The following is a 25344-nucleotide window of genomic DNA, read 5'->3' on the forward strand; positions in this document are numbered from 1 at the left end:
CAACACTACAAGACATATATGGTCAAATTTGAAGAAGCTTTTGAAATCGGGCTACCACTGCTACTGGATAAGACCATTTTTTGGATAAATCACCTGCCCTGGTTAGACAAGAGCAAAGAACACACTTTATGTGAAAAACACATATAAGGCAAACATTTCTTCCTTTTTCATCATATCTTGATATACTGATTTGTAAAGACTTATATCACAACCTTTGTTATAACTATTACAACTCATTAAAACCGTATTATGTAATTTATTTTGACTTTTGGTGTTGCATCCTTACAAAAAGAAGCTGGTCGGCATGAAGTTTCGCATTATTGCTGTGAGATTCCAAACGTTCAGGATAAAAAAATCAAAGCGATTAGAAAAAGACATACGTAATAATACTGCACACAGTTTAAAAGGTCATCAAATTGCTTTATTCAAAAAATGTATTTTTCCATGTATTTTTTACACTTTCAGTTAAAAATATGTAAATTGTTAAACTAGAAAGAAACAATATCTTTTCAGAATTATTTGAGATTCCTTTTGCCTTCTGTTGTCTACGGAAGCTATTTAAAAACCCCAGTCTTTTATCAAGCATTATTTAAAGAATCTAAGGATAATTAGAAGATTGTCAATATTACAAGGATTAAAATCACCCCCTGGAGAAGGGGAATTTAACTGAAAACCATAATTTCCTTCAATGTCCAGATGATGCATCTTCAAAAATATTTTTGGGTAACATCTAATAATAGTATTAGATTACTCTCTAGAAAAAATTTTAAAATTTCAATTGGAAAGACTTTGCAGGTAGGCTCATACCCAGTTAATCATTCATGAACAGACTTTTAGAAAGGAGAAAATGCAGAGAGAATACGTAATTTTGTCATTCTAATTAAAAAGAAAAGTCATAATCAGTTTGTTCGCATCTAATTAATAACTTCCAGTTTCTCTGAAAAGAACCAACTTTTAAAATGAGTGCTCTCCTGAAACAAATCTGAATTTTATCAAGCTTCCCTATAACATAGGAATATTTACTCATCATTCCTACTTAAAAGTCAACCACCGCTTTGGATTTGCTAGGAGTATTTTATCAATTTTATCTTGGGATATGCCTCTAATTAGCATTTTAGGAACTATATTTTTAAGGATATGTGAATATCCATGACCTCCATATTTCATCAACCTATTCTTAGTGTGCACATCATGAGCAATCAGAATTCTGTCTTCATAGCCTTCATCGATCAGCATACGAATCCTGCAAAAGTAAAAAGCACATCCATCAGTGAAAGGTTCTCACTCTGCAGCAGCACAGAACTGGGCAGGGTTTACGTTTTTCACATTAGTGTACTGCTGGACTGTATTATAACTGAAAATACTTATTTTTAGGTCCTCAGAAGACATATTCCTTATACTTAATTGAAATTAAAACACATACTTTATTGAATGAAAAAAACCCACCTCTGAAAACATACCACTACACATCTCAAAGTGGAGAAGGAAAACTCCAGTTGGCGCATGACTTTGCATTCCCAGTCCCATTAAGTCCACGGAGGAATTCAAGAGCTTCAGCATCACCAAGCATGGGACACAGGTTTTATAGATATGCGTTAAGTAGTAATTTCCTACATAAACTCCTTTTCAGCAGGTTAGTTCTTGCTGCTGTCACAAAGCTAGTCCCATTACATTTGTTAATGACCAGACCCTGTGTGTGACAGGTCATTTAGGAAGCCTGGCTCAATTACACAAATACTTACACATCTTTAGTTAATTCCCATTTAGCAAACCAGGGTAATAAAAATTTGAAGTTGTCAGCATCATATTCTATATAGACAGTTCCATATCATCCAAACACATTTCAAAGATGTTCATTAAAGAAGAAGATAAATAAGACAGGCACTGCACAGTGCTAGCATATGCCAGGGAATAAGAGGAGTTACTGTGGCGGCCCAGCTAAACACACTTGGCAAAATGACAAGAAGTCAGCTTGGAAAAAGAAGCGATCCTTCTGGTCACTCCCTTGTAGCACGTCTGCTACAACAAGTCCTTCTGTTCCACATTTCACTCTGGTAACCTTAATCCTTTGCTCAGCTCATTTTTTAGAATTTATTCGGTGGATGTCTGAACTCCTGTATTGCATGACTGTTAAGTTTCCCACTAAGCTTCCGTTTAGTTTGGCAGTAGATTGCAGCATTAAAGTGGCAGAGACGGATAGACCAGACCTGGAAAGTGCTTGTTCCTCCTGAAGGCACCCAATTCCATCATTTGCCAGCACTGTGAAATTCTAAATCTTACCTTCCTGACCGTGTGTTGATCAGCAAGAAAGCAAATACTAGTTTTATAAGTAAGTAACCGCACTGTATCTGAAAGCCCTTACTGTCACTTTTTATTACAGTTAGTTATGAGGAGATACATGTAGCAGGATCAAATCAATATAGGCAGCAGGAAGAAGGCAAGAAAGACAGATCCTGGTAAAATATTAGCATCTTTCAAAAAAACACCGTAAATAGTCCCATATAGTGCACAACACTACGTATGCTGTAGTATTACAACGTCACAAGTATCTTCTCCAGCCTGAAATACAGAGAGACCACAAGCCAACTGGAGAGTAAGAGCAATGACACTGGAGGGACTAAGTTCTTTGCTGACCAAACATCTTCTTAGAATCATCTCCTTTCATATTTGGACTAATTTCATTGGTTTGAGAGGCATATGGTCCTTTATATTCCATATTCATTGCTGGTTTTTGCTCATTCCTTAAGTCTAGTTAGTACTTGCTTCTGACTCAAAGAAAAACTGTCCCTGAAAAAATTCAGTTTTTTCCATTTAATGGCACTTCTAACTCAAATGCACATATTCACACCATACAATGAGAAGACAAATTTTTTGTATTTTCTTCCTATAAACAGCCTGCTGCAAGAAATACTCAAATGCCAGAGAGTTTAAGACGTCGGTGACTGAGCAAGTGTCATGGATAGAATGAAAACTTGCCACGGTTGAACAAGCACTTGTTAACCAAGGCATAGTCCATTCTTCTACACATATTCCTCACAGTGCTTCTGTACACGCTGACCTCCCATGGCACAGGAGAGGGGAGGAGGCACACAGGAGGGGAGCAACTTTACCTATTCTAAATGTGAAAGCTGTGGGTTCATTGCAACAGTTTAAAATACTGAGTGCAAGACTGAGAGCCCTCAAGACAGAGAAATGATTTCTAGTGTGAAAAGCAGCAGCAAAGACTTGGTAGTAAGCAGAATAGTAACCACGGCACCTTCTTAAGAAGAGAAGAGTCTGAAAACAGGGAAGATTAGTGTTGAGGTTAATCTGACAATGAGGGGGAGGGAAGCTATGTCTGAAATGTAAGCGAAAGCTAGAAAGTTACTTCATTAGTGATCAGGCATCGTAAAATCTTTCTCATGAAGGAGAATTAAAGAACTGTTTGTGACTCTGGAAGGAAAAAAGGCACACCCCTCAGAAACCTGCCACTTCGCTGCACATGGACACTGTGGACAAACAGCACAGGAGGATCACACCTCCAGATGGAGTGGAAGGAGTGAGATGCCCATTCCCAGCTGATCCTACCTGTCTCAGACAGTTTCTGGAAGGAATGCATCTCCTTGGCAAAACCTTTGTTAGCACAGCCCAACAGATTAGCTGTGCAGCTGAGCTGAGACTGCATGTGCTGACGAGAAGCAGGGAAGCGGTATCCTGCCAGTGGGCCCAATATTTTCATTGTGAGTGTAAGGAGCATGGGAGTTCTGAGGAGACAGAAATCTCATCCTTCAAAAGAGACAAAGGGCAAAAGGAGAGGGGGAAGAGAGCTGATAAAGTGCTTGAAAGAAAAAAGTCTGGTTTTCAGGACAGAAGGACAGGATCAAATCCACCCAAGACAAGCAGTGAGTTTTGCTCTGTTAGCACATTTGTGAGGTGATGTAACAGGCTCAGATGATGCTTAGTAGCAGCACTAGGTTTCCAGTACTATGTTTCAAACAAAAGCCAAACCCTAACATAAACCCACTATCTCCAGCCTTTCCTTTTTTTACAATTTATATAAATGCAGTAAATGATAAAATTCAACCAGATCAGCTTGGAATTAGGATAGAGAATGAAGTTAAAAAAGCTCTTGATCTTCTTCTCAAGCAACTTTCTGTAACACTATAAGTCTACATCTTCCTTTGCAGATAGAAGAAATTATAAATGCTGCTCTAAAGGTGTGACGGCAGCAGGAAAAAAAAAAGTCATTATTTTAGTATGAAAAAAGACAATTTTGAACAGCAAGCAGAATCACTCTGTGATGGCCTTAAAACAAATACCAAATATTCATATGGCAATGGCAATGATATAGCTTAAACTGCATGGAAGCAGATACCTTGCAACTCTTTCACTGTCGCTCGGCATGTCAATATCAGGATGGAACTGGTAATGAAGAAATTCTGTACCAAATAGGTCATACTCTAAATAGCATCCAAGTTTAGCAAATTCCAGAAGCTCCTTTGTATCAAATATAGTCCTACAGAACATATATAACACAAAGTCAGCATTGTAATAGGAAGAAAAAAAATCTCATGATGCAAGGATAGGTATTTTGTGATTTCCTACTTGCAAGGAACAAAACCAATAATCTAAGATTTAATTCATCCTTTTGAAAAACAGGAGTCCTGTTTGACACATGCAACTTAAGCTGATACAGAGCATTGTCCTTCTCACATTCATCTGGGACTTCATGCATTAAAAAAACCAAAACAAAACCAACTCTTCCCCCATTAAATAATGAAAACATTTATGATAATCTTTAAATGGAAACAGGAGAGTTACTTACTTTTGATATCACTAACCCTCTCAACAGACAACCTAACAAGGAAGGACATTTAAGGAGCAGGTTAATTCATAGTGACATTTAAAAAAACAGACAATGGATTACTTACACAAGACAGATTTACTTTCCCAACAGAGTTACAAGAGACAGCTACATCCAGGGCTTGTTTCATCCATCACACACCGGTAATACACAACTTTGTCTTTAGTTTCTATTCTGTACAGTGCTGTTTCTAGATTGTCATTAGAACAGCAATATATCATTGTTTGCACTGGGATCTGGCCAGAACGCCTTAAGGAAATGCTCTCACCAAAATATATAATGGCACTGTGAGTACCTGGGACATGGACTTTGCAGCAGATTTGAAAAGTGAAGGAACTAAAACCCATCACTCATTTGGAAAGAATGGCAACTGAAACAAGCGTTCTCTAGAATATTTTTGTTTCTTTGAAATGTATTTACCAAGAGTATAAGCTATCCAAAGGAAAACAAAACCACTCAAATGATACATTGTAATTTTATCTTTATAACCACAACACAATTTTTTTCATCTAACGAAAAAAATAAGTTTCCACAAGAACAGCACAGTTAACCAAAAGGGCAGTAGTTTAATTTTTTTATTATTGCAGATATTGATGTCACAAAGTAATTTCACCCTATCCAATTACATCACAGTCCATTGCTATGGAAATGACTGATTGTGGCAGGCGCACCCACCCTGGTAAAGACCGAAACCCCTCAAAACCTCCCGACCGTTGAACCGCAGCTCTCCCCAGTAACGACTGTCACGTACACTCTTCGGTCTAAAGGCAAGGCCCTCAGTCAACGGAACACTTCGGTCAAAAGAAACTTCCCGACCATTAACCATGTATGACCACAGCTCAGATTCAACTGGGGTATAAATGGAGGCCCGCTGAAGGGCAAATGGAGCCAGTACTCCTCAGAGCAGTGGGTCTGCAGTTGGGGGCTTGCCCCGTGGGTCGGGACGCTGCCCAAGGTAACTCCTGCAGGTTGAGAGCCCTCATCTTTTAGGTGAGTGATTGCACATTTTGGATCCTCATTTCTAAAGCTTAAGAATTTTTAAGTCGGTTGTGTATTATTAGCTCCGTTCAACATCTTGAACCTGTAGTTCACTAATATTTATCAGAGCACTAAATGATTTTGATTAGAACTAACTTCATTTTTAGTTTATCACCTGTTAAACAGTTTTGGTTACAATGAAGTTTATTTTGAGTTTATCACCTGCATAATTTAATTTCTTGTAAGCCTCCGCGACACTGATGTCACGATTTCAATATTATGACTTAACAACAGGACCAAGTAGGAGGAACAGATGGGTTGAGAGAGAGAAAACCCTTGTTCAAACAAGCCTGCCATCAGCAGGAGTCTAAGACTTGCCAACTGTAATTAATAAAAAGTGTTATTTTTAAATAAATGTTACAGTTTACAGAGATTGAACATTTATCACCAAATGAGTTTTCAAAGTGCAGAGCAAGAGAACGGGTTATTTTAGATCCAGCCCTGCTCAGTTCACAGGGAGATGGTAGCCAAGAGTATTCAATCCTGTGCAGGCGGCAAAAACCACCCAGCGATATATTTCAAAATCACAGCCAGAACAATTTCTTTTTAAAACTACTGTTAATGTTGTGCTTTTCGGTGCTCTGTCCCAACAAAGAGCAGGAGAGCTTAATTTCATCAGCTGTTGGGTCTCCTTGTAAACCACAGGGATGTAGCAGCAGCAGCAGTTCTCAGGTCAAATTGCTAATCTCTATGCTGGAATTAGGTGTTTGGTCAACACGTGTCCCTGAGCAGCCCTGAGTGCATGGAAAAGGAGATGGGACACAGAGAAGCATCCTGTAGTTTGGACCTCATCCATAAATTACAGCAGGGACACCCACCAAACCATTACCAAGCAGGCATTCGTAACGGTTGCTGTGAGTCTTCTAACAAAAGCTACTCAAGTGAATCAATGTTGATCTCTACCAAGATACCTTTATAACCTTAATCCCTAATAAATGGCCAAAGCCAAGACTGGATAGCTTTTGCTTCCCAGCCTTTATCTACACTATAGTTTCACTATGGACACTTGCTACCTTTAGTTCTAAGGTGCTAAATTGTAAAACATGGTAGCCAGGATTTTAGTTTTATCATTTGACTGTAAATCCACCTGAAAACTATCATTCTATGTCAAAAGCAGATATGAAATATGGAGCTATGTACAAATTTATCTCACATTTAAGGGACTGGGATGCTCCCACATGGATTTTTCTCACTGGAGGAGACTTAAAATGTTAAATGCACATTGCAAAGCCAAACTTCACAGTAGTTTAGAGTCTATGTTATAGCAAGTGCCAACCTGAATGTGTGAAAGTAATGATAGAAGGAGTCTAAGGAAATGTCATATTGTGCATCAGAGGCAGTTAGTGAAACTGCACCTCTCTCTTGACTGTTTTCCTACTTATATTGCTTATTTTCCAGCAATCACTGAATTCAGTGATTTACAACAGTGTATAAAGGCAAAAAAACATAACTGGATGTTTATGTTGTATCAAAATGGCTATGTAAGTACCGACACCTGCAGCTTGCTCAGTCCTCTTTCATAAAAAGACTTAAGTAATCAGTTTTTCTTTAAAAAGGAGAGAAAAATATAGCTATAGATACAATGGAATACAGGTAAACACATAAAGAAAGCCCATATCATTTATATAAAATCAAATGTAAATAAAATTTCATGGCACTGAATTTTATGCTCCTAAAAATCCCCAAGTAAAACATTGAGCTTTGTGGGAATAGAAAACACCTGTAGCTCGATTTGCAAGCTCTTAAGAGCCTATAACCATTAGAAATTTGGAGCACAGTGCTCTTGCCTGTATTACACTTACATTGAGGGCAAACAATCCAATTGCTGAGAATCATATGACCACAAACAGTCTCCATTATTCAGCAACTGGCCAAACTAATCAATGCTTGGACATTTTCCAGCTTACCATCAGCAACACAAGGTCACACAAAACTGATTTGGTAATAGAGGCTGTGTTTCTAAACCAGAGAGAGAAAAAATCATCCCAATTCACCTCCATGTCTGATGTGGTGCTCCTGGTTTTTGCTCTCAAGGAAACTAAAACTTAGCTCACTGGTCTATGCTAAGAACTATACAAAACACAACTGTTTTCTTTTTAAGCAATATTTCTTTTGTCTGGTAGCAGAATGTTAAAGATCTGCCTTCTGCTTTGATCCCGAATCCAGCCAAATCAAGTTCTCCATTAGCTTCTGTGAGATTTTGGTAATGGCCTTAAGAGTGGCCCAGTTTTCAAAAACGCTGGAAGCCCAGCAACTTCCCACCCAATTTGGTGAGAGCTGCTCAGTGTCCAATGCTTTGTAAATACAGGGATTTGTGCAGGGATACAAATTAATGGAATTCCCATTTTTAAAATATGTGGCTACAGTTATTCCTAATCTCACTCCCAGGCCTTCAAAGAGAGCATTTAAAATCCCAAAATCTTTTTGTCAATGTGAATCTAAAAGCTGATCCTGACTGAAGTGCTGGAAGCTGATCAAGCTCTATATAAGCAGTTATTTTTAAGTCAGTAAACTTAAAAATAATTCTTCATGTTGTGATCCCAGTGCACAACAGAAGCCTAGCTATTTGCAGCATAGTTCCCCAAAACCCCAGTGAGTTGTGGCAACACTGCCAGAAGGACAGGAGAATAGTCTGCTTACCTGTCGAGGTGAGACATGACTGTTTTTGAAATATCGGCCCCAGCTTCCTGCAGAATGCGGATAATCTGGAAAGGTGCACCGCTGTTCCTGCCAGGATGGATGATAACGGGGCACCCAAGCTGTGTCTGAGCCTGCGCTGTTGCCTGAAGCACTCTGTGTTCACTCTGAGTCAAAGGCCAGGAGCAACCTATTTCTCCCACCACACCACACTTGATGTTAGTTCCATCTGCTCCATTGAGTATCTCATCAACAATAATGCCTGTAAGCTAGAGAACAGGAAAATGAGATTTGGGGTTATTAATACTATTTGTGTTAAATAATATCAAATTTGGCCTATGGACACTGTGCTAGTTATACTCCCGAGATATTTCTGAACTTAATAGTTGGGTTGTGTGAAAACACTGCAGTTAAAATCTGGTTTCTGTCAACTAATGTTATGCTAGCCATTCACTGAGACCAAAATAAACACAGAAGCAAATCAATTTAACAGTATCCACTCACACAGTTGTCCAGATTTGCCAAGATAGCTGGTCTACATATAACTTGAACACTGATTTAGGCTGAGACTAATTTAAAAAAAAAAAAAAAAGTTAGTTTATCATGAAACCTGTGTCTCACACTCCTGAAGTGGCTCCAGAAACAATTCAATGTGATTCATTGCAAAACAAGGGATCAGAGAATAAGGAAACCTTGTCATTCAGATATGGAAGGTAGAAACTGGCAAAGATCCTGAAGAGACAATTTTAAGGCAAATCCTGCTTGTGGGAATGCCAATGCAAAACAACAGGAGCTCCACTGACTTCAGAACTACAAGAACAAAGCTCAGCTGACAAATTTACTGGGTCAAAATTAGCTTGCTTTTAAAATATTCATAGGCAAAAAAGACATCAGAATCTCCTAAAAAAAGCAATTTGTTACAAAAGCTTTAGTTTTTCTTTTCCAGAATAGGCCATAGATCTTAAAGCACACATTCAGAATCGAGAGCACAAAGTGGCACTGACGATGACCTTCTAACTCTTTGGCCCTAAATGTTAAAGGAAATCATGATTTTAAAGAAGAATGAAGTGAGCAAAGGAAGAAGGAACATTTGCAAGCAAATCCAGGAAACTGAAAAACCCCAAACCAATTTTCAAATAAATCTGTAACTTTTGTTACTCTACACCTTGTCTCCTCGACAGCATCATACAACATATTGGTAAATACTCAACACACAAAAGTCAGTCCAAGCTATTACAATTCAGAGCAGGCTTCTGCCCAACACTTTATCCTGTGATCACACACCTTCTGCTTCATGTATAACCAGTCTACCAACCATTTCTGTAGACAACCAGATATAGAATTCACTCCTCTCCTGAAGAACATCTCTCAAAATATTCAAATTGCCTTTGTCTAATCAGAAAACTTATCATCATGTCAAATTCACTGGCAAATGAGGAACCACCAGTTATCACAGATCAGGCACTGCACAACCCTTTCTAAGTAACTGTCTTCTTGATTGGATTAAGTATTGATTACCTGCTGAGTACAGGACATCTGTGCATCTCCAGCAGTCCACCAAATACAGAAGGGAAACCTTTGGCCCAAGAAATGTATTTGTATCAAATTTGAAGTAATGGAGGAATATTTAGGAAAAGTAGTGTGGTTCCGTACAGCTTGGGCCAGCTTGGGTCCCGTGTGGTTAGCAGCACTGCTCAAGTTTTGACCATTGATTTTTAAAATTAATTTGACTAATTTGTAAACTGTGACAGATTTTTAAAAAATTTTCTCAGCTCTGTTCATCCACATTCATAGCCTCCTGCCTTGGAGTGTTCCCTTCCCTCTTCTCCCTATCATCACATTTTCTTATTAAAAGATGAATATTTATTATTATAGGAATATCTGGGGACCTCAGTCATTATTAACACACTGTCTTAGGCACCGTACAAATAATCTGATGTAAACTCTGCCCTGAAAAGTCTGGACAAATGGTAGAGAAGAGAGATATAACATACAGCAGCCTGAGCAGAGCAATGATTTACAACTGTCCTATAAATATTGCAGTTATTTATGCTTTTTACAGGAATTCTGGGTGATCTCATTAGGAAGCAATTAGCCAGAAAAAGAGACAAAAGAGGTAGAAGGGAAATACTCCTTCCTTAAAAATTGTAAAAAGAACAGGATAATTGGTGTTGTACCAGATGCCCACACATGATGTACTCTATTTTACTTTTACTGTTGCATTATAACAAACCCCTGAGAGAAAATGAAGCTTAATTGGAAATGCTGACAGATAATCCCAGCACACTCAAGTAGTGCTGGTCCAGCTATAATACACAAACACTAATGCTGTTCCCAAGTTTTTTCACGTTGAGAACTTCTAGATACCATCTATTTTGGTGGAATTTCTCTCCAACTTTGATTCACCCAGGGATAATTCATAGAAGAGAGACACTGAAGCAATGGTTAGGACTCACCTGCTCCACTGTCATGGCCTGTGTTTGAGAAGAATGAGAGGAATCCACATAAAACCCAGCCCCAGCAATAATATGGACTCCAGTTTCTTCAGCAAGTTTCTTCAAAGTATTCATATCCCGACCAATTCCTGTGGTTGTGTTTTCCACAATCGTCCCACCTCCTGCTGCTTTAAAATGCAACAGCTCCTCCTTCACAGCATCTGTTTCCTGATACAAAAGAAGGTTTTCTTTATGGCTGTAGGGATTTTGCTTAATCCAAAACAAGTTCTTCATCTCAATGGGCGCATCAGACAGATGCTCTTGGCCTGGAGAAGGTGGACAATAGCAGCCGCTGTAGTTCATAGTCAAGTGTTCATGAGTCAATGTGTAGCCAATGCAGTCTGGCTCCACAGGGCCCAAGACAGTGTGCGCTTTGCCTCTCAAGAAAGGCATTTTTCTTCAACAAAAGGGAAAAAAATAATCAGATTCTAAAAGAATCTGGGAAGGAAGAAGAAAGGAAACAAAGACATTTCAGAAAGAGCAAACTTTTCTTACACAATTTCTGAATTCCCTCCTCCCTCTCACGCACATACCTACACGCTGTGTGTGTTCGCTGGAACGTTTTCAAACGCTGTTTCCAGTAGAGTTGCCAACATGAAAAATAAAGCATTTATTTTACCCAACTGCACTGGTATCAGTACTCTAACAATGTAAAAATATCACATTCCAGTACAAGGAAATTGTGATCATTTATTGTGCTATAGTCAATATCACATTAAGATAAATGTTTCCTATTTAATAACAACCACTGCATGTTCATTTAGGATTCTCTGCTCTTCAGCAACTGTCAAATTTTGTCAGCTTGAGCCACCAGATGAACATACTTGGCACCAAGGCTGAATATTCCTTACTGGTACATTCAGCTTAATTATCTGTGTCCTCCAAGACTCACTTGCCCCCTTCGCGTGCTGAGGAAGCTGTCCGTGCTTGGGCACCTTGTCTGCCCCTCTGTAGGAGGAACGCAGGGATGGGGGTGAACATCTGCTCCTTCAGCTTCAACAGGGTCTCAGGTTCTCCTGCCAGCTGCGCTGTGGAGGTCTGGAACAGCCCAGGACAACTCCTCCAAGGCTGACAACAGTCACTAAAGATACAGCGTGGCCCCCAAACAGCGAGGCAAAAGCCAAAGTGCTTTTCCCATCAGGTTCATTTGCCAAATATTTTACCAGTTAAGAACGTGCCTTATCCTAACACTTAACTTTATACAGCTCAGCCTCTGAGAGACTTCTTTCTTCATCTTTAACATGAACGAAACAATGTTATTTCTCAAAACTTCAAATGAGTGGTGACAAAGATACAGGTTGAGGCTACTGCCTGCAGTTGGTTCATGTCAAAGGCATCTGCCCTCTGTGAGTTTGGCCTGACTCACTGCAGGTTAGAATTAGCTGCAGCTCTCTCCATTGGGATTTTGGGGTATTTTTTTCTTTTGGGAGTGGGGGTAGTCTTTTTTGTTTATGTGCCATATTAACGTTAAACATAGCTGACTACCCAGTTCATGTTAGATCTTCCTGATGCTAGTTGGAAAGGCTTGAGGATATATAGTTATAATCCCTAGTCAACCAAAATCATCAGTTATGAAACAAAATACATGTTTAATCATGTCCAGAGGACAGGACTAACTAGAGCATGCATTATTGATTAAAGACAGAGGTCTTTCCCGTTTCTGTCTCCCTTTTAGTCAGTAATATCACAAACATGGGTTTGTTACTGGTGAAGCCCTCGGAGGACGTTTTCCTTTTAACTGCTAAAGTTAATCTACCAGGATGACAGAAAAACTGAAATCTGAAGGGCACTGAACTCTACATATCAAAGGGCACAAGAATGTCAAGATCTCTTTGGGGATACTTTCATCTCACGAGAAGCAGTCATTGCCAGAGTACCAATGTAAGAAAGTGACCCAGCCCCTGCAAAAGGCAGATATCACCTGCCTAGTGAAGTCTGTAGAGCTGGCAGCTATTTTCGTATGAAAACTTGGCCATCCATAAGAAAGAGAAAGGACTGACTATGTTTGCTTGCTTTGTGTAAAAGCAGACTTAGGAAGAACTGTTCTTTTATGAATTTCATTTCTAGACTAGTGTGTTGACTTGTTTGAGAAGGCAGAAGAATAATTACTCTCATAGAACAGACTGCTGGCTGATTAATATAATGATTTATTTTTTGCCAAATAAATTAAGAAGTGCATGATTTCAGAAAATATTATTCTTGAGCAAATAATTAAAAGGAAAATACCTGTCTTAGTCAGAAACTGCTGCTAGCTGCAATTCAATTAAGTTGTCCAACCCAGTCATTAATTCCATCCTTGAACAAAGCTGGTGCTCTACAGAGCAACCCACTATTTTGGAGAAAGTTCAATGATCTGAGTCATTCTTATATGCACAGCAAAGAGACTAACATAATTCTAAGATAATTGCATTACCTTTGCTTCTTCCCCCCCCCCCCCGCTTTTTTCTGACGTTCAATATCTACACTCAGGTATTCAGTAAAACCCTGACAGCATAAAGAGTGATAACTACTCTCTGCATTGGAGACAGACTTTCTTTCCCCATGTTCACTGACAATTTTCAAATCCATTTGTTAAGTTAGGAAAACAAACCTATATAAGTATTTTGTTATATAATTAAATATACAAGTATTGAAGTTCTTTTGATAAAACTTGACACAAATTGATTACAGTCTGTTTCCTTAACAAGTTTCCACTTAAGTTTTTTAGCTATTTAATAGTGCAGTTACTCAAAAAGGCCACTCTAATTGAATGTGAATTTTTGCTCACTTTCAGATTACTACTTTGATAAAAAGTTGACTTTCAACATTTGTTCACACTAATTCCTTTCTGACACAGTTAATTTAGATTACCCTTAATTAATCTGGCCTGCCCACTGCAAAGACCTATGGTTGTGTGTGTGAGATCTTACAGCCTGAGGCTGCTGTCTTCTGATTTATAACAGCAGGAAACATCTAAAATTACCAGTTCTAGTGCCAGGTTCCTCCTGTAGCAGATACCAATCTGTTGATTTTTAGACTCTAGATTTAAGATTATAGCACACATACAGAGTTTACAGAACCAATGCCTACTATTGAACCTTTTGATTAAGGCCAAGGATTTTTATAAATATAAGCAGCATCACAAAAACAGAAACTGACACAAACAGCATTTAAAGTAGGCCTAATTTTATCTGCATGAAAAATATGATTAATATTAATGTCTGTGCCTGCTTACTAACACAGTTTTAGAAACCTACCGCTTTTAATAAAAAAATTATGAAAACTAAAGAAAGCCAACAACCTGTGACTGGAATTATTTTTAAAACCACTGTCCCGGTATCTTCCCTACTGTCATTTACATAGGCAGCATGCTCTGATTATGCTAAAATAATACATTATTCCTAGTAAGATTCACCTGATGGAACCAGAATTTAATTAGTGTCTTTAAAACAGATTTTAGGGGCAAACAGCTTTTAAATGGAATAAGGACTGCTGCTTAATTTAAGCATGTATATGTTACTACACAAATCAATGTTTGTGTGCTTTACTAATGACTTGCATGCCCTATTTTATGTAGAACTTTCTTCTGAGAAAGTTTCTTCTTTCATACACCAAGGACTGAATTCATATCACCTCATTTAGCCATCTAAAATGATGTATGTCTTCTACAGAATAATCATCTAGACCATTTTCATAGTGGAGATGGAAAGACATACCTATAGGCAACTCATGCAGCCTATTTTGAATGTTTGTGATAGGACAGGACAAGTCACTTTCTGTAAGACTGGCCTCCTTCCATGGACTACAGAGGGAGCCAAGAAACAATCTTGGACAAGACAAGTATGTTTTAGATGGTCCTACATAAGATGTGTGAATCTTAACCCAGTCTGAGGGGAGGGGAAGGGTGTCAATTCCTATGACAAAAGATAAATAGGTAGGCTCTTATCTGGCAATAAGAGGTATTTTGGGTTTGGAAATGACTAGTTTATGCTGTGGTATTGCCAAGGTGCTCCTACATAGACTAAGGCTTCTCTGCTCCACGTGCTGTATAAGCAGAGAAATAAATGGTATTTCCTGAAAATTACACATTCAGATAAAAAGAAAATGAGAATTGCTTTAAGATATAAACAAAACTTGTATTATTTCAGAACAGCCTTGAAACAATACCTTAACATTTCTGTAAAACTCTGGACAAATCTTTACAACCACCAATTGTATGGTGCATAAAATACAATTCTCACCATTAGTCAGCTACTAAATACTGGCAAAGTAAATATTTTTCCTAGAGGTACTGTTAAGAGAAAAGAGACTTGCTGCTAAAAAGGTCATGGTACTGCATTCCTGACTCTGGTAAAAACTCCACTGAGTTCAATAGATGTTTTGCCTGAATACTGATGACAAGATTTGTGGTTTTGCTTTTCCCATCTGAAACTTGCGCTTCTGTCATTGTGTCATTTTAATAGTCTTCTAATGGGAAGTCTCTCTAGGTTCGCATTAGTTGCTTCCTACAGTAATCTTGTATTGCTGAAACATTATAATCACATAAACACAGTTTCCACATGCTAATGCCGCATTTGTTTTGATTCGGTAAGCACATTTTAATGGTATTAGCACAGATTCTCTCTAGACTTGTATGGAATAATTCTATTGCCATTATATTACAACATGAGATTACACTGACACTAAATCCAGATTGCTGTGACACAAAATTTAGAAAAAAGCAAAAAGAATGGCTCAACAGGTATTTATTATATTCAAATAAAGTTAAACACAGCTGCCATTTAGAAACAAAGGCTGCCCTGGCTACATCAAGAGCATTGTAAGTGGGTCTCTCCTTTATAACCATGCAGTCCTAGGAAATGTGACATAGTGCAGGTTTGCTGTATATTTACAGATGAAGGAAATGCTTTGAGCATTCAATTCTACTGTGAGCAACTTCTACAGAGCATGTAAAAGCCCCAAATTAGAAATGCGTGACATCTGTAGTAAATTACCATTAGCTAATCTATGTGGCATTATCTCACCATTTCCCACATGTAAACATTTCTCAATGAGGGAAAAAGTTAGCAAGACAAAGGAAGAGGAGAGGCAGAGGGCAGGAGAACACATGTAGACTGTCAGGAAGAATTTAAAAAATGAACTTATTTCTCTCTTCCCCCATGCTTCTGCCAACTCTGTAGAGGTTTAGGGGGTGGAAGGAACTCAATACTGCCACCGCGGTTCTTCCTCTTCCCCACCAGACAAGCAAGTTTCCTAACTTCTCTGACAGATGGGTGCCAGATCTACATTACCATCTTCAAAAATTCATTCACAAGCACTAATTACAGAATAAACATGCCTGAAACCCAGCTCTCTCTCATACACTGCTTTCAATAAGCATGGCTTTTTTTGCTCATGCACAGCGTCAGGGAAGTGCAGCTACAAGGGCTGTGGAGCAGAGTTCACCACAGCTGGCTGGGTGAGAGCAGCAGGACTGAACTTGCACCTGCTCCAGGACAGATACAGGCTTACCTGGCATTTAGCCCAGCAATTCCCTCTGTGTCAATGTCTGCAAAGGTGTCCAACAGCCTGTGACACCATACTCCTACACAGGTACTCTCACAGCACCACTAGTTGTCTCTGTGTTAGGTGAGTTAACAGCACATCTCATACTGCTTTTGGTTTATTTTGCCCAAGAAATAGAATTTGGAAAAGAGGTAAAGGTACTATGAAAAATGCAGGTTTCTGGGTAAACTCCTGTCTCTTCTGCAGAAATGGCAGATATGCTTCTCTGAAGGTGACACAGATTATTCTCATTGAAGTCATAATTGTTCCTCTTTGTCTTCAGAATTGACATTGGTCAGAAGTCACATTGGTCTTTTTCCTGTCCCAAACTGGAGCTATGAGATAATCATGATTTGCTAAATTTCAAGCTAACTCAGAAAAATGAGCCAAGGAAAATAATCTTACCTATTCAGAGGCATTTGTGGGGTTTTTTTTTCACTACCTCCATAGTCTGTTAATTAAAAAAAAAAAAAAACAAGTATCATGACAGCTTTTCACGGTATGGCCCCTTGTCTAGTGCGGAAGTGTGCCAAGGGGATAAGGGCATGCTAGTACTTCCACGAGCATCAACACTGAGGCAAGGTGTCCTTGCGTCCTAAGGACCGATGTCACTCAGGAGATTTTTCAAGCCTTGACTAAAGCTCTTCTCAGAGAGGAGGGGAATGCTTACAGCGCCTCTATCCTACAAGAACTCCTGTCTAACCCCATATGAGCATATGTTGCAGCTCTTCCCTTAATGGGGCACCTGCAGTTTCCCATCTTTGGGCGGATACATTTTCATGCACGTAAGAACCTCACCACTTCAGACATGTGTAATCTCTCAACTGGGTAGAAATTGGCCAACAGATTCAAAACCTAGAGAACTCTTGGGGGAAATATTTAAAAAGCATCACCTATCACTACCTTTGCACATTTTTTCCTGAAGCACACTGTTCTGGAGATACTCAGAATAGTGGGTTAATGCTGTGGCCTTCAGCGACCTACCTCTCGTCCCCAAACCATTCAGAAACATATATTTCCTTGAGAAGCCAAGGTAAAAGAAATGCTAAATATTGTTTTTCACTAGATTTCCTATATATGCTTTGAACAACCAAAAAACCTTTACACTGTAGAAGTGAGAAGGGACACTGAAAGTAAGTCTTTATATAAAGTTACAATATGTGCTATGAAAAAAACTAGGAGAGCTTTAGCCAAGTCTTATATAAGCCTACAATGATAAAGAGAAGTCCCAGCAAAACATGCATGTACACACACCACCGTAGTTACGTTGCTTGAGTGGCACTGGCAATGTTCTAGGACCTAAAAGCAGAGTCACTTAAATTTTAAGAGAAATTTAAACACTATCACACGTACGTGAAAGGCCAATATATTGATTCCCTGCCCTCAGAACCTCCAAAAAGCATGCTCTGGGGAGAGGAACTGGGCAAGTGAGAAGCAAAGCTTTTAAATGTTCACCTGAAAGGGTAAGTGAAAATTTTCACTGCATATTCCCTCCATTCCTTCACTAGTGGCAGACAGATAGACCTTCTAGCTTCACATGGTTTGGGGGTCACATTCTTGCTCTAGCTAGGCTTTGAGCCAGACATAAATAAAACAGATTTCTTCCTTACAGTTGAACAGCCACACCAGAACAAAGTGCAGCCTCTCATATTGATTTCACAGTATGGCCATAACTTTGGGATCAAAGCAAGCACACGTGATCTGCACATGACCATTTGCCCCAGAGGCAGAGTCTAAGCCACTTAGTATGTAATACTTTGCACATTTTTTTTAATTTGGCTGAAGTTCAGCTGTTGTGAACAGAATAGTCAGACTTTTATTATACCTTATTTCTCTGCAGATAACAGTCTCAAAATCTAGGCTTCTCCAAGCAAAGTCACATTGAAGTTTCTCTTCCTCAGAGAGATCCGAGACCAACATCCCCATAAGTGTTTTGTTCATCAACATCTCCTTTAGAAGAACTTCAGGGGATTTTACATTTTGGGCAGCTTCCAAAATTACTCCTGATAAAAGGTCAGATAAAATTTCTCCCCTAGGGTCCAACATTAAATTAATTATATTTTACATGCACATATAGTGGGTTTAGGCCAAATATTCAGAACTGAAGTCACATTATGCTATATGCAAATATGGGCTGAGTCCTGCATGTTGATACGTACATTTGTATTCTTAAGCCTAAACAGAATCGTATTTGCTTCTCATGAGTGCTGGGCTACAAGCACATACTCTCTTTCTTGCTAGGACAAGATGATACAGGAAAAAAGTCTGTGCTTTTCAGGAATGCATGTCCAGTCTTCATTCCCTCTAAATTTCAAATTTGAAAGAAGCATACATCTAACTCTACTCTTACTGTTATTCTCATTGACTTAAATTGGTTTTTTGCTTAAGGTCATATACGCTGAAATATTTTCACATAAGCTTAAAACATTTCAGTAAGCATGTTGGATGTAGCATTATCACTCACTGGTGCAGCACCACCACCAAGAGCCACACCAAATCACTCTATGGATCTTTACAAGCAGAAATAAAGAGAAAAGGGATGGAGGTCTAAGACACCAAAGAACAGACATCACCCTTCTCACCACACAAATCTAAGCAATGGAAGAGTGATGTTCATTACTACCTCCTGATCAAGACTGGACATTACTAGCTAGAAAAATTCAGATGAACCCCAAGGTCAGCTTCCAGCAGAATGTACAAGTCACCGATCCACTGAAACCTGTAAAGCCATGCACAGTGGAAAACAGTGTGGAGATGGGCTTCAGTGCCTCATTCAAGATCACAGACTGCAGCAACTGGGATAAGCAGGGACTTCCAGAAAACGACTTTCTTTACTAGTGAGAGATGGGCTTAGGTGCACACAACTAAATTCAGTTCCCCACTACTGCAAACTGTATCCCAAAACTTGCAACCAATCTGAAAACCCACTGGAAAAAAAATACCCTGAGAAAAGCCTTCACAGTTTCCACTGTGACTGTTCTCTATGGCTGTGTCAGAAAATGGAAGCCATATGCCCTTCTCAAGGTCTGCTTCTACTGTAACAAGAAACTAGCCCCCACAAAAAAAGTTAATGTGAGCCAAGGCAAAGCTTAAAGCTGATGGGTGTACCTTAAGCATTATCTTTTAACTTAGAGACTGCCTTTACAGAGTCTGCATGCTTTGTCAGTGGTCAAAGTCAATGACCTCTTGCTTGTACAACTCCTATTGTTCCAAGTTCTTACCCTTGGCCGGATACAATAGTGAAACAGCAGGAACAACCAACACACACAAGCTGACAAGGCTGTCAGGTCTCCTGCATATCCTTCTGCTTTCTTTCCAGGTATTGCCGAATCTTCAGTCTTCACAAGAACTGGACACAGAACCCTGCCACTGTTTTGTCTTGTCTGAATGTGATATCACAGTAGTTCTGAAAGAAGATACAAACTCCGTATCTTTGTCCTGGAAACTACTAACTACCTGTTCTTTAAAAAATCCTTGCTACCCAGTCTGAAGTGAGTAACAAAGAACCTAGTCCTGCAATAAAGTTTACAACTCACAAGAGTTTGAGCAGTAAGACCAGTTGACCATTTCCAGACCCATCTGAAAATGACCCATCTGCCAGAAGGTACACAAATCACAGGAAAGAGTTAAATTCCTTTCATTTGGTGACTAGTCCTCACTACAGTGACTCCAGACAGGGCAAAGACAACTGTAGGATAAAACAGTTCTCCTTTTACACTTTGAGGTAAGAGGCGAGATCCCGAAAGAGCAGAAAAAGAGAGCACCTCAGCAGGTAACATACATACCGTTCTTCTTTGGTCCCCCCTCCTCCACAGAAGTAACTTCAGGAAAAACTCTGTGGCTTTGGCTCCAGGCAAAATTAAGGTTTCAGAATATCTTTGAGAAGAGTGATCCTACATGCTTCCAAGATCCAACTGTAAAACTGTGATTTACTTAAAACTGTCATATAAGAGACGTGGTGGCCTTTCTTCTTACTTTCTTCTTCTTATCCAAGTAGTTAAATACTTCTGAAACACATCCCAGACATTGCTAGCACAAAATGCCTTTCTTGGATTATTACCCACATACATATTTACTATCAGACCAAAGACATGGCCACTACTTAGAAAATTGTGAGGAAACTTTTAAAATTGTGACCAGAAAGTTATGTTAAAGCAGAAAACCTATCCTACCAGTTCTGAGAAAAAGATTAAAATTTTTTTTAGAAGTAGGGGGATGGGACACTTCCTTTCCCTTCCAATACAGCTGGTAATGCAATGACTTGTATATTCTCCAGAAATACAAAAGATCTAAGTTCAAAACTGCTCTGAATCAAACCAGGGACTTGAACCTTATGTTTCCACAAACTAGATGGATTTCTAATCCTCCTCCTACCAGACAGGTGGCCAGTCTGATGCAATCAGAAGTCTCCTTTCTCTGTTTTCATGAAACCTTAAGAAGTCCTGGCTTCAGCTTACTAAAAAAATTAACCTTGTTCAGTATTTCAAGTTTTGAAAGATGGAAAAAATATTTTAGATCTACATCAAGTGAAATAAGAAATAAAATCCACAGAATGTTCAGAGAAATAGTCCTTTAATAAACTCGTTGGTGCCATATGCTTCACTATATACTGATTTTTATATATGAGGAGCAAGCTGACGGTTCCCTAACCACAGAGGGAAGCATTGACACTTGTTCCTGCTCCGCCATGCATAAATTTAATAAGTTAGCACTGGTCACCTATGTGAAATGTAATTAAGCATCTGAATGTCATTGTTGTCACCTTTGATTATAACTTAAAAAATGAACGTGATGATGACGACACGATAGCAAATATTATGTCTGTTAAATTCCAAAACATGAGAGGCATTCATAATAATAAATGACACTTACGTAGTCTTTCATATAACAATCCCAAAGTACCTGACAAAAAGATACAAAACTACCTATTAGAAGCATCGCTTCACCCATCACTGAAACACAGCCCCCAGCAGAAACCAAGCAACAACCTTTAAACACTACAGAACATATTACAACAGAGGATGTCGAATAATGTATCCAGCATAAAGCACAGGGGAATTCCAGACAAGCAAAACACAATTTTCCAAAAGCAAGGGACCTCTGGCTAAAGATTTGTTTCATTCAAGTTATCACAAGCCTCTAGCATACAAAAGACACCATCCTTAACAACAGACGCACCTTAAAAAAAATAATTATACCTACAAGTTTCGCAGAGATCATATATACATTTATGTATTTGCTAGGCCAAAAAACGCTCATCTGAGTTCCTCACCAACAGGACTTGTGTGCTTCAACTTGGGACCAAGCTCACCACAACAACAGGACCTGCTGCAGGAGGGGCTGCCAAACGCCCAAGGCCACTGTTGCGCAGCGGCTTGGCTACAGCGCTGAAGCACGTTTGGCAGAGGGGACCTGAACCTCCCTCACTCAGAACCAGCACTGCCCTCCACAGCTCGCCAAACTGGTGCAAGGGGAGGAGAGAGCAGGGCATCTGCCGCAACTGTGTCTTGTAAAGGGCAGCACACCTCAGGCCACGGAGAAAACGCATGGTGTATGGATCCCAACCAAGGCTCACAGGCAAGTCTGGGGCTTTGCTATTGAGCCTCGTCAAGCTTAAGCGACGCTGGAAGCATCTTGCAGAGGGCTGCGGGTGCTTCCAGATGGAGAGGCAGCTGAAGGCAGGCTTTGAAGGTCCCGGTTTTGGATTGAGGCATTTGTTCCTTCACGGAGCCACCCTCACAGACTGATGGGAGAGGAGTACTGGAGAAGACGTAGTTCCAATATTTAACTTGTTATGACTGTACAAATATTAAATACCAGCACTAATAATAGCAGCGTAGCTTCACTCACACAGTGAAGCCCGCCCGAGCTGGGGGGTTACTCTGCCTATAAGTATCATCCGATCCTGTGAAACGCTTTTCCGGAAAGGAGGTTCGTCACCTCAAGCTCCTGACTTGCCGCGGGTCTCCCCGCAGGAGCCCTGCCTGCCCCGGCGGCCGTCTACCTCCTCCCCTCCCGCCGCCGCCTCCGCCGCCGCCGCTCCCGCTGATCACGCCAGCGGCCCCTCGGCCGGGGCTGCCCTGGGGCGGGCCGGGCCCCGCCTCGCCTCAGCGCCCTTATCCGCCCGGAGCGGCGGCCCCCTAAGCCCCGGCACCCAGACCGGCGCTCCCCGCCACGAAGGGCCGGCCCGCTCGCCTCAGGCCGCCGCCTCTCGGCGCGGCCACAGCGCCGCAGGACGGCGACGCGCGGCCGTTACCCGCCGCCGCTTCCCGCCCTCCCCGCCTCCGGCCCTGCCGCGCCGGCAGCGGAAGGGACGGAAGCAGCTCTCGCCCTTCAACTCCGGCGAAGTTTCCCGGCCCGGGCGCTTGTCGGGCCGAGGGCATTAAGAGTGAGCCCGGGACGGGTCTGGGCCGCGGGAGGACGCGGAGCGGCTCGGCGGGCTGAGGAGACGCGCCCCGGGGCTCCAAGGCGCCCCGCCGCCCGCCCGCTCCCTCGCTCACCCCGCCCGCTCCCTCGCTCACCCCGCGGGCAGGACCCTCCGCCGGCAGCACGTCAGCCCCGCCGGCCGCAGCAGGGGCCGCTGCCCAGCAGCCCGCCGCTCCCGCCCCGCGCGGGGCGGGACTTCCCCGCCGCGGCCCGGCCCCGGGGACAGGAGCGGGCGCCGGGGGCGGGGGAGCGGGCCGGGGGCGAGGGCGGCGCGGCCTTTGGAGCTCGGGGTGCCCCGGCCGGGCGGCGAGGCGAGCGCTGGCCCGCTGGCTGCCTGCGGGGACCCGCCCGGCTCGGTGCCCGCCGTGGGCCCTGGCGCTGGGCCCCCTCCCCGCCACCCGGGGTTCGTGCTGCCCCGGAGCCCGTTCCCCCTTGGAGAGAGGGCCGGCGGTGTTGGGTGCCGGCGTTGGCTCCAAGTACGAGTGAGAGTCGGTGGATGTGAGCGTCCTGCCCGTCCTTGCTCGTACCCCTTGTTGACACAGCAGGGAGGAGGCTTGGATCCACTGAGTCATTTCGGGGGGTTGGGAGGTGGCGCGGAATGCTTGGGCTTGCAAGAGGCAACATTTTCTAATTTGCCTTTGCAATGCAAATAACTGGGAAGGTTGAAGAGGCGCTTCACGGTATCCACAAACAGGATGACAATGACAGTGATTCTGGATGAAAACTTTGCAGGTGCAAAGTATGAAATGAAAACAGAGCTGACACCAAGTTCTTACACTTTCCACCCAGGATCAAAAGTGCCTTATTTCCCTAAGGCTCACAGCATCCTGTGTGGTACTATTCCATTTTATAGAAGGGTAAACAGACGCTGGCAGCATGTCTAGCAAAGGCACAAAGGACAGTGAACTCCTCCAGCCCTCGCACGCAGCCAAAGCTGCAGCAAAGCCACCCTGTGCGCTGTGCAGAAGTGTTACCTGAACCCGGGAAGGGGACCTCAGGCTTTTCTGGGAGAAGTACTTGCTGTTCTCATTGCTAGCCATTCTACTTTGACTCCTTCCTTGTCCCCATTCACACCAAGTTGGGGCCAGCGATGGCCCCGCACCCCGCTGTGCAGAGCCTCAACCTGTGCTCAGCGCTGCAGCACGGTGCATGCAAATGGATTCTGGTGTGGCCTGCTTTTAATACGGCTGTTCATTGCCTGGGGGAGCTGGATCCTAGCTTTTATTCAGATCCCAGATAATCCTGTGATGCAGAAAGTGAGTGGGCAAAACTGGGAATGAAAGCCAATGCATGCTGATGCTTGGGCCTTTTATCATCTGTCTTACAGTGAAGGACAAAAGTGGAGGTAGTGGATGAAAAATGAGGAGGGTGCAGAAGTAAACAACTTTAGAGAGGCAGGAGGTAAGAGAAAGTTGTGCTTTTATGAAAGTGATGGAGAAATGGAATTTTGTCTTGAAAGAAAAGAAAGAAAAAAAGCATTGTGAGAATACTAGACCTGAGGGGTAGAGTCCACAATGACTGGTGATATTGGTGTGGGGAGGGCTCAACCTTTAGGATCTCAACCGCAAGGGAAATTACTGCCCAGTGAAGGAAAAGTAAGGATGAAGAAGGTGAAGCAGGTGAAATGCTTGGATCTTTCAAATTAGCAGCCAGGCACCATATATATGCAGCAGTGATTAATACAGATAGATGGCTAGAGCCAAGCTGCTGGGATGGTCCAGTTGTCAGCATCACTTGTTTTTATTTGCTTCTCATATGAAGTCAAGTGAGTGTGGGTCCTGCAAAGATTAAGTGGAGATATGAAAGCCTGTCATTTATAATGCCTTGTATTTCAACATGTTCATATTGCTGGGCAATCAATGCAGGAGAAATTATGTATGAGAGCTATGTTAAAAATAGTCATGCAATGCTTTATGGGACATCATTTGTCACTGGCCGTATCAAACCTGTTTTGAAGATTTGCGATGAATTTTACATAAGGCCTGCACTTCTACATCTCTTTTGTGTTTTAAAATATAAAAGCAGTATTAAAACTTGGGTAGGTACAAAGTAAAACCATATTCAATCTGCATTTTTACACACACAGAATGAGCTTCTCTTTAAAGCAATCTTCAGTATGTCCAAATCAAAGTAAGGTACTATATTTTTATTTTTTATGTCCTTGACTTCAACCTGCTACAAAACAGAGGCTTGTAAACATAAAGTAATGAGATTGTCTCATTCAGACCAAATGTGTAGTGAACAGTGAAAACAAGTCAGCAGCTGGCAGAGTCTATACATATGACACTGTATTCACAATTTAGGTGATATACAACCTTATGTTATGTATCTGGCATTTGTATCCCCTTTCCCAAGTCTGAAAACCAGGCTGTGGGCTTCCTA

The 25344-nt window shown here is 41.3% G+C and overlaps 1 protein-coding gene across 4 annotated transcripts; it reads right to left on the reverse strand.

Moving 5' to 3' along the window:
* Window positions 1–405: 405 nt before the first annotated feature.
* Window positions 406–23149, reverse strand: PTER (phosphotriesterase related). Of its 4 annotated transcripts, XM_075048353.1 has the most exons (6): window positions 23058–23149; window positions 11547–11584; window positions 10975–11451; window positions 8522–8787; window positions 4355–4495; window positions 406–1243 (listed from the first exon to the last, which is right to left on the reverse strand). In XM_075048353.1, exons 3-6 carry the CDS (start codon window positions 11404–11406, stop codon window positions 1033–1035), a joined length of 1050 nt encoding a protein of 349 aa, XP_074904454.1. In that variant the 5' UTR covers window positions 11407–11451; window positions 11547–11584; window positions 23058–23149; the 3' UTR covers window positions 406–1032. The 4 variants fall into 4 exon arrangements, with proteins under 4 accessions (XP_074904454.1, XP_074904462.1, XP_074904480.1 ...); XM_075048361.1 differs by lacking the exon at window positions 11547–11584; XM_075048379.1 differs by lacking the exon at window positions 11547–11584 and having other exon boundaries at window positions 10975–11181; window positions 23058–23116.
* Window positions 23150–25344: the final 2195 nt, after the last annotated feature.

The sequence above is a fragment of the Buteo buteo genome, chromosome 2 (genome assembly GCF_964188355.1).
Source record: "Buteo buteo chromosome 2, bButBut1.hap1.1, whole genome shotgun sequence".
NCBI classification, from domain to species: domain Eukaryota; kingdom Metazoa; phylum Chordata; class Aves; order Accipitriformes; family Accipitridae; genus Buteo; species Buteo buteo.

Coding starts and splice junctions, on each gene's coding strand:
- PTER (XM_075048361.1), bottom strand. CDS start 11,406: ATGCCTTTCTTGAGAGGCAAAGCGCACACTGTCTTGGGCCCTGTGGAG. Junction 8,788..10,974: donor AGGCCATGACAGTGGAGCAG/GTGAGTCCTAAC, acceptor CCTGTTCTCTAG/CTTACAGGCATTATTGTTGA. Junction 4,496..8,521: donor GTCATGTCTCACCTCGACAG/GTAAGCAGACTA, acceptor TATGTTCTGTAG/GACTATATTTGATACAAAGG.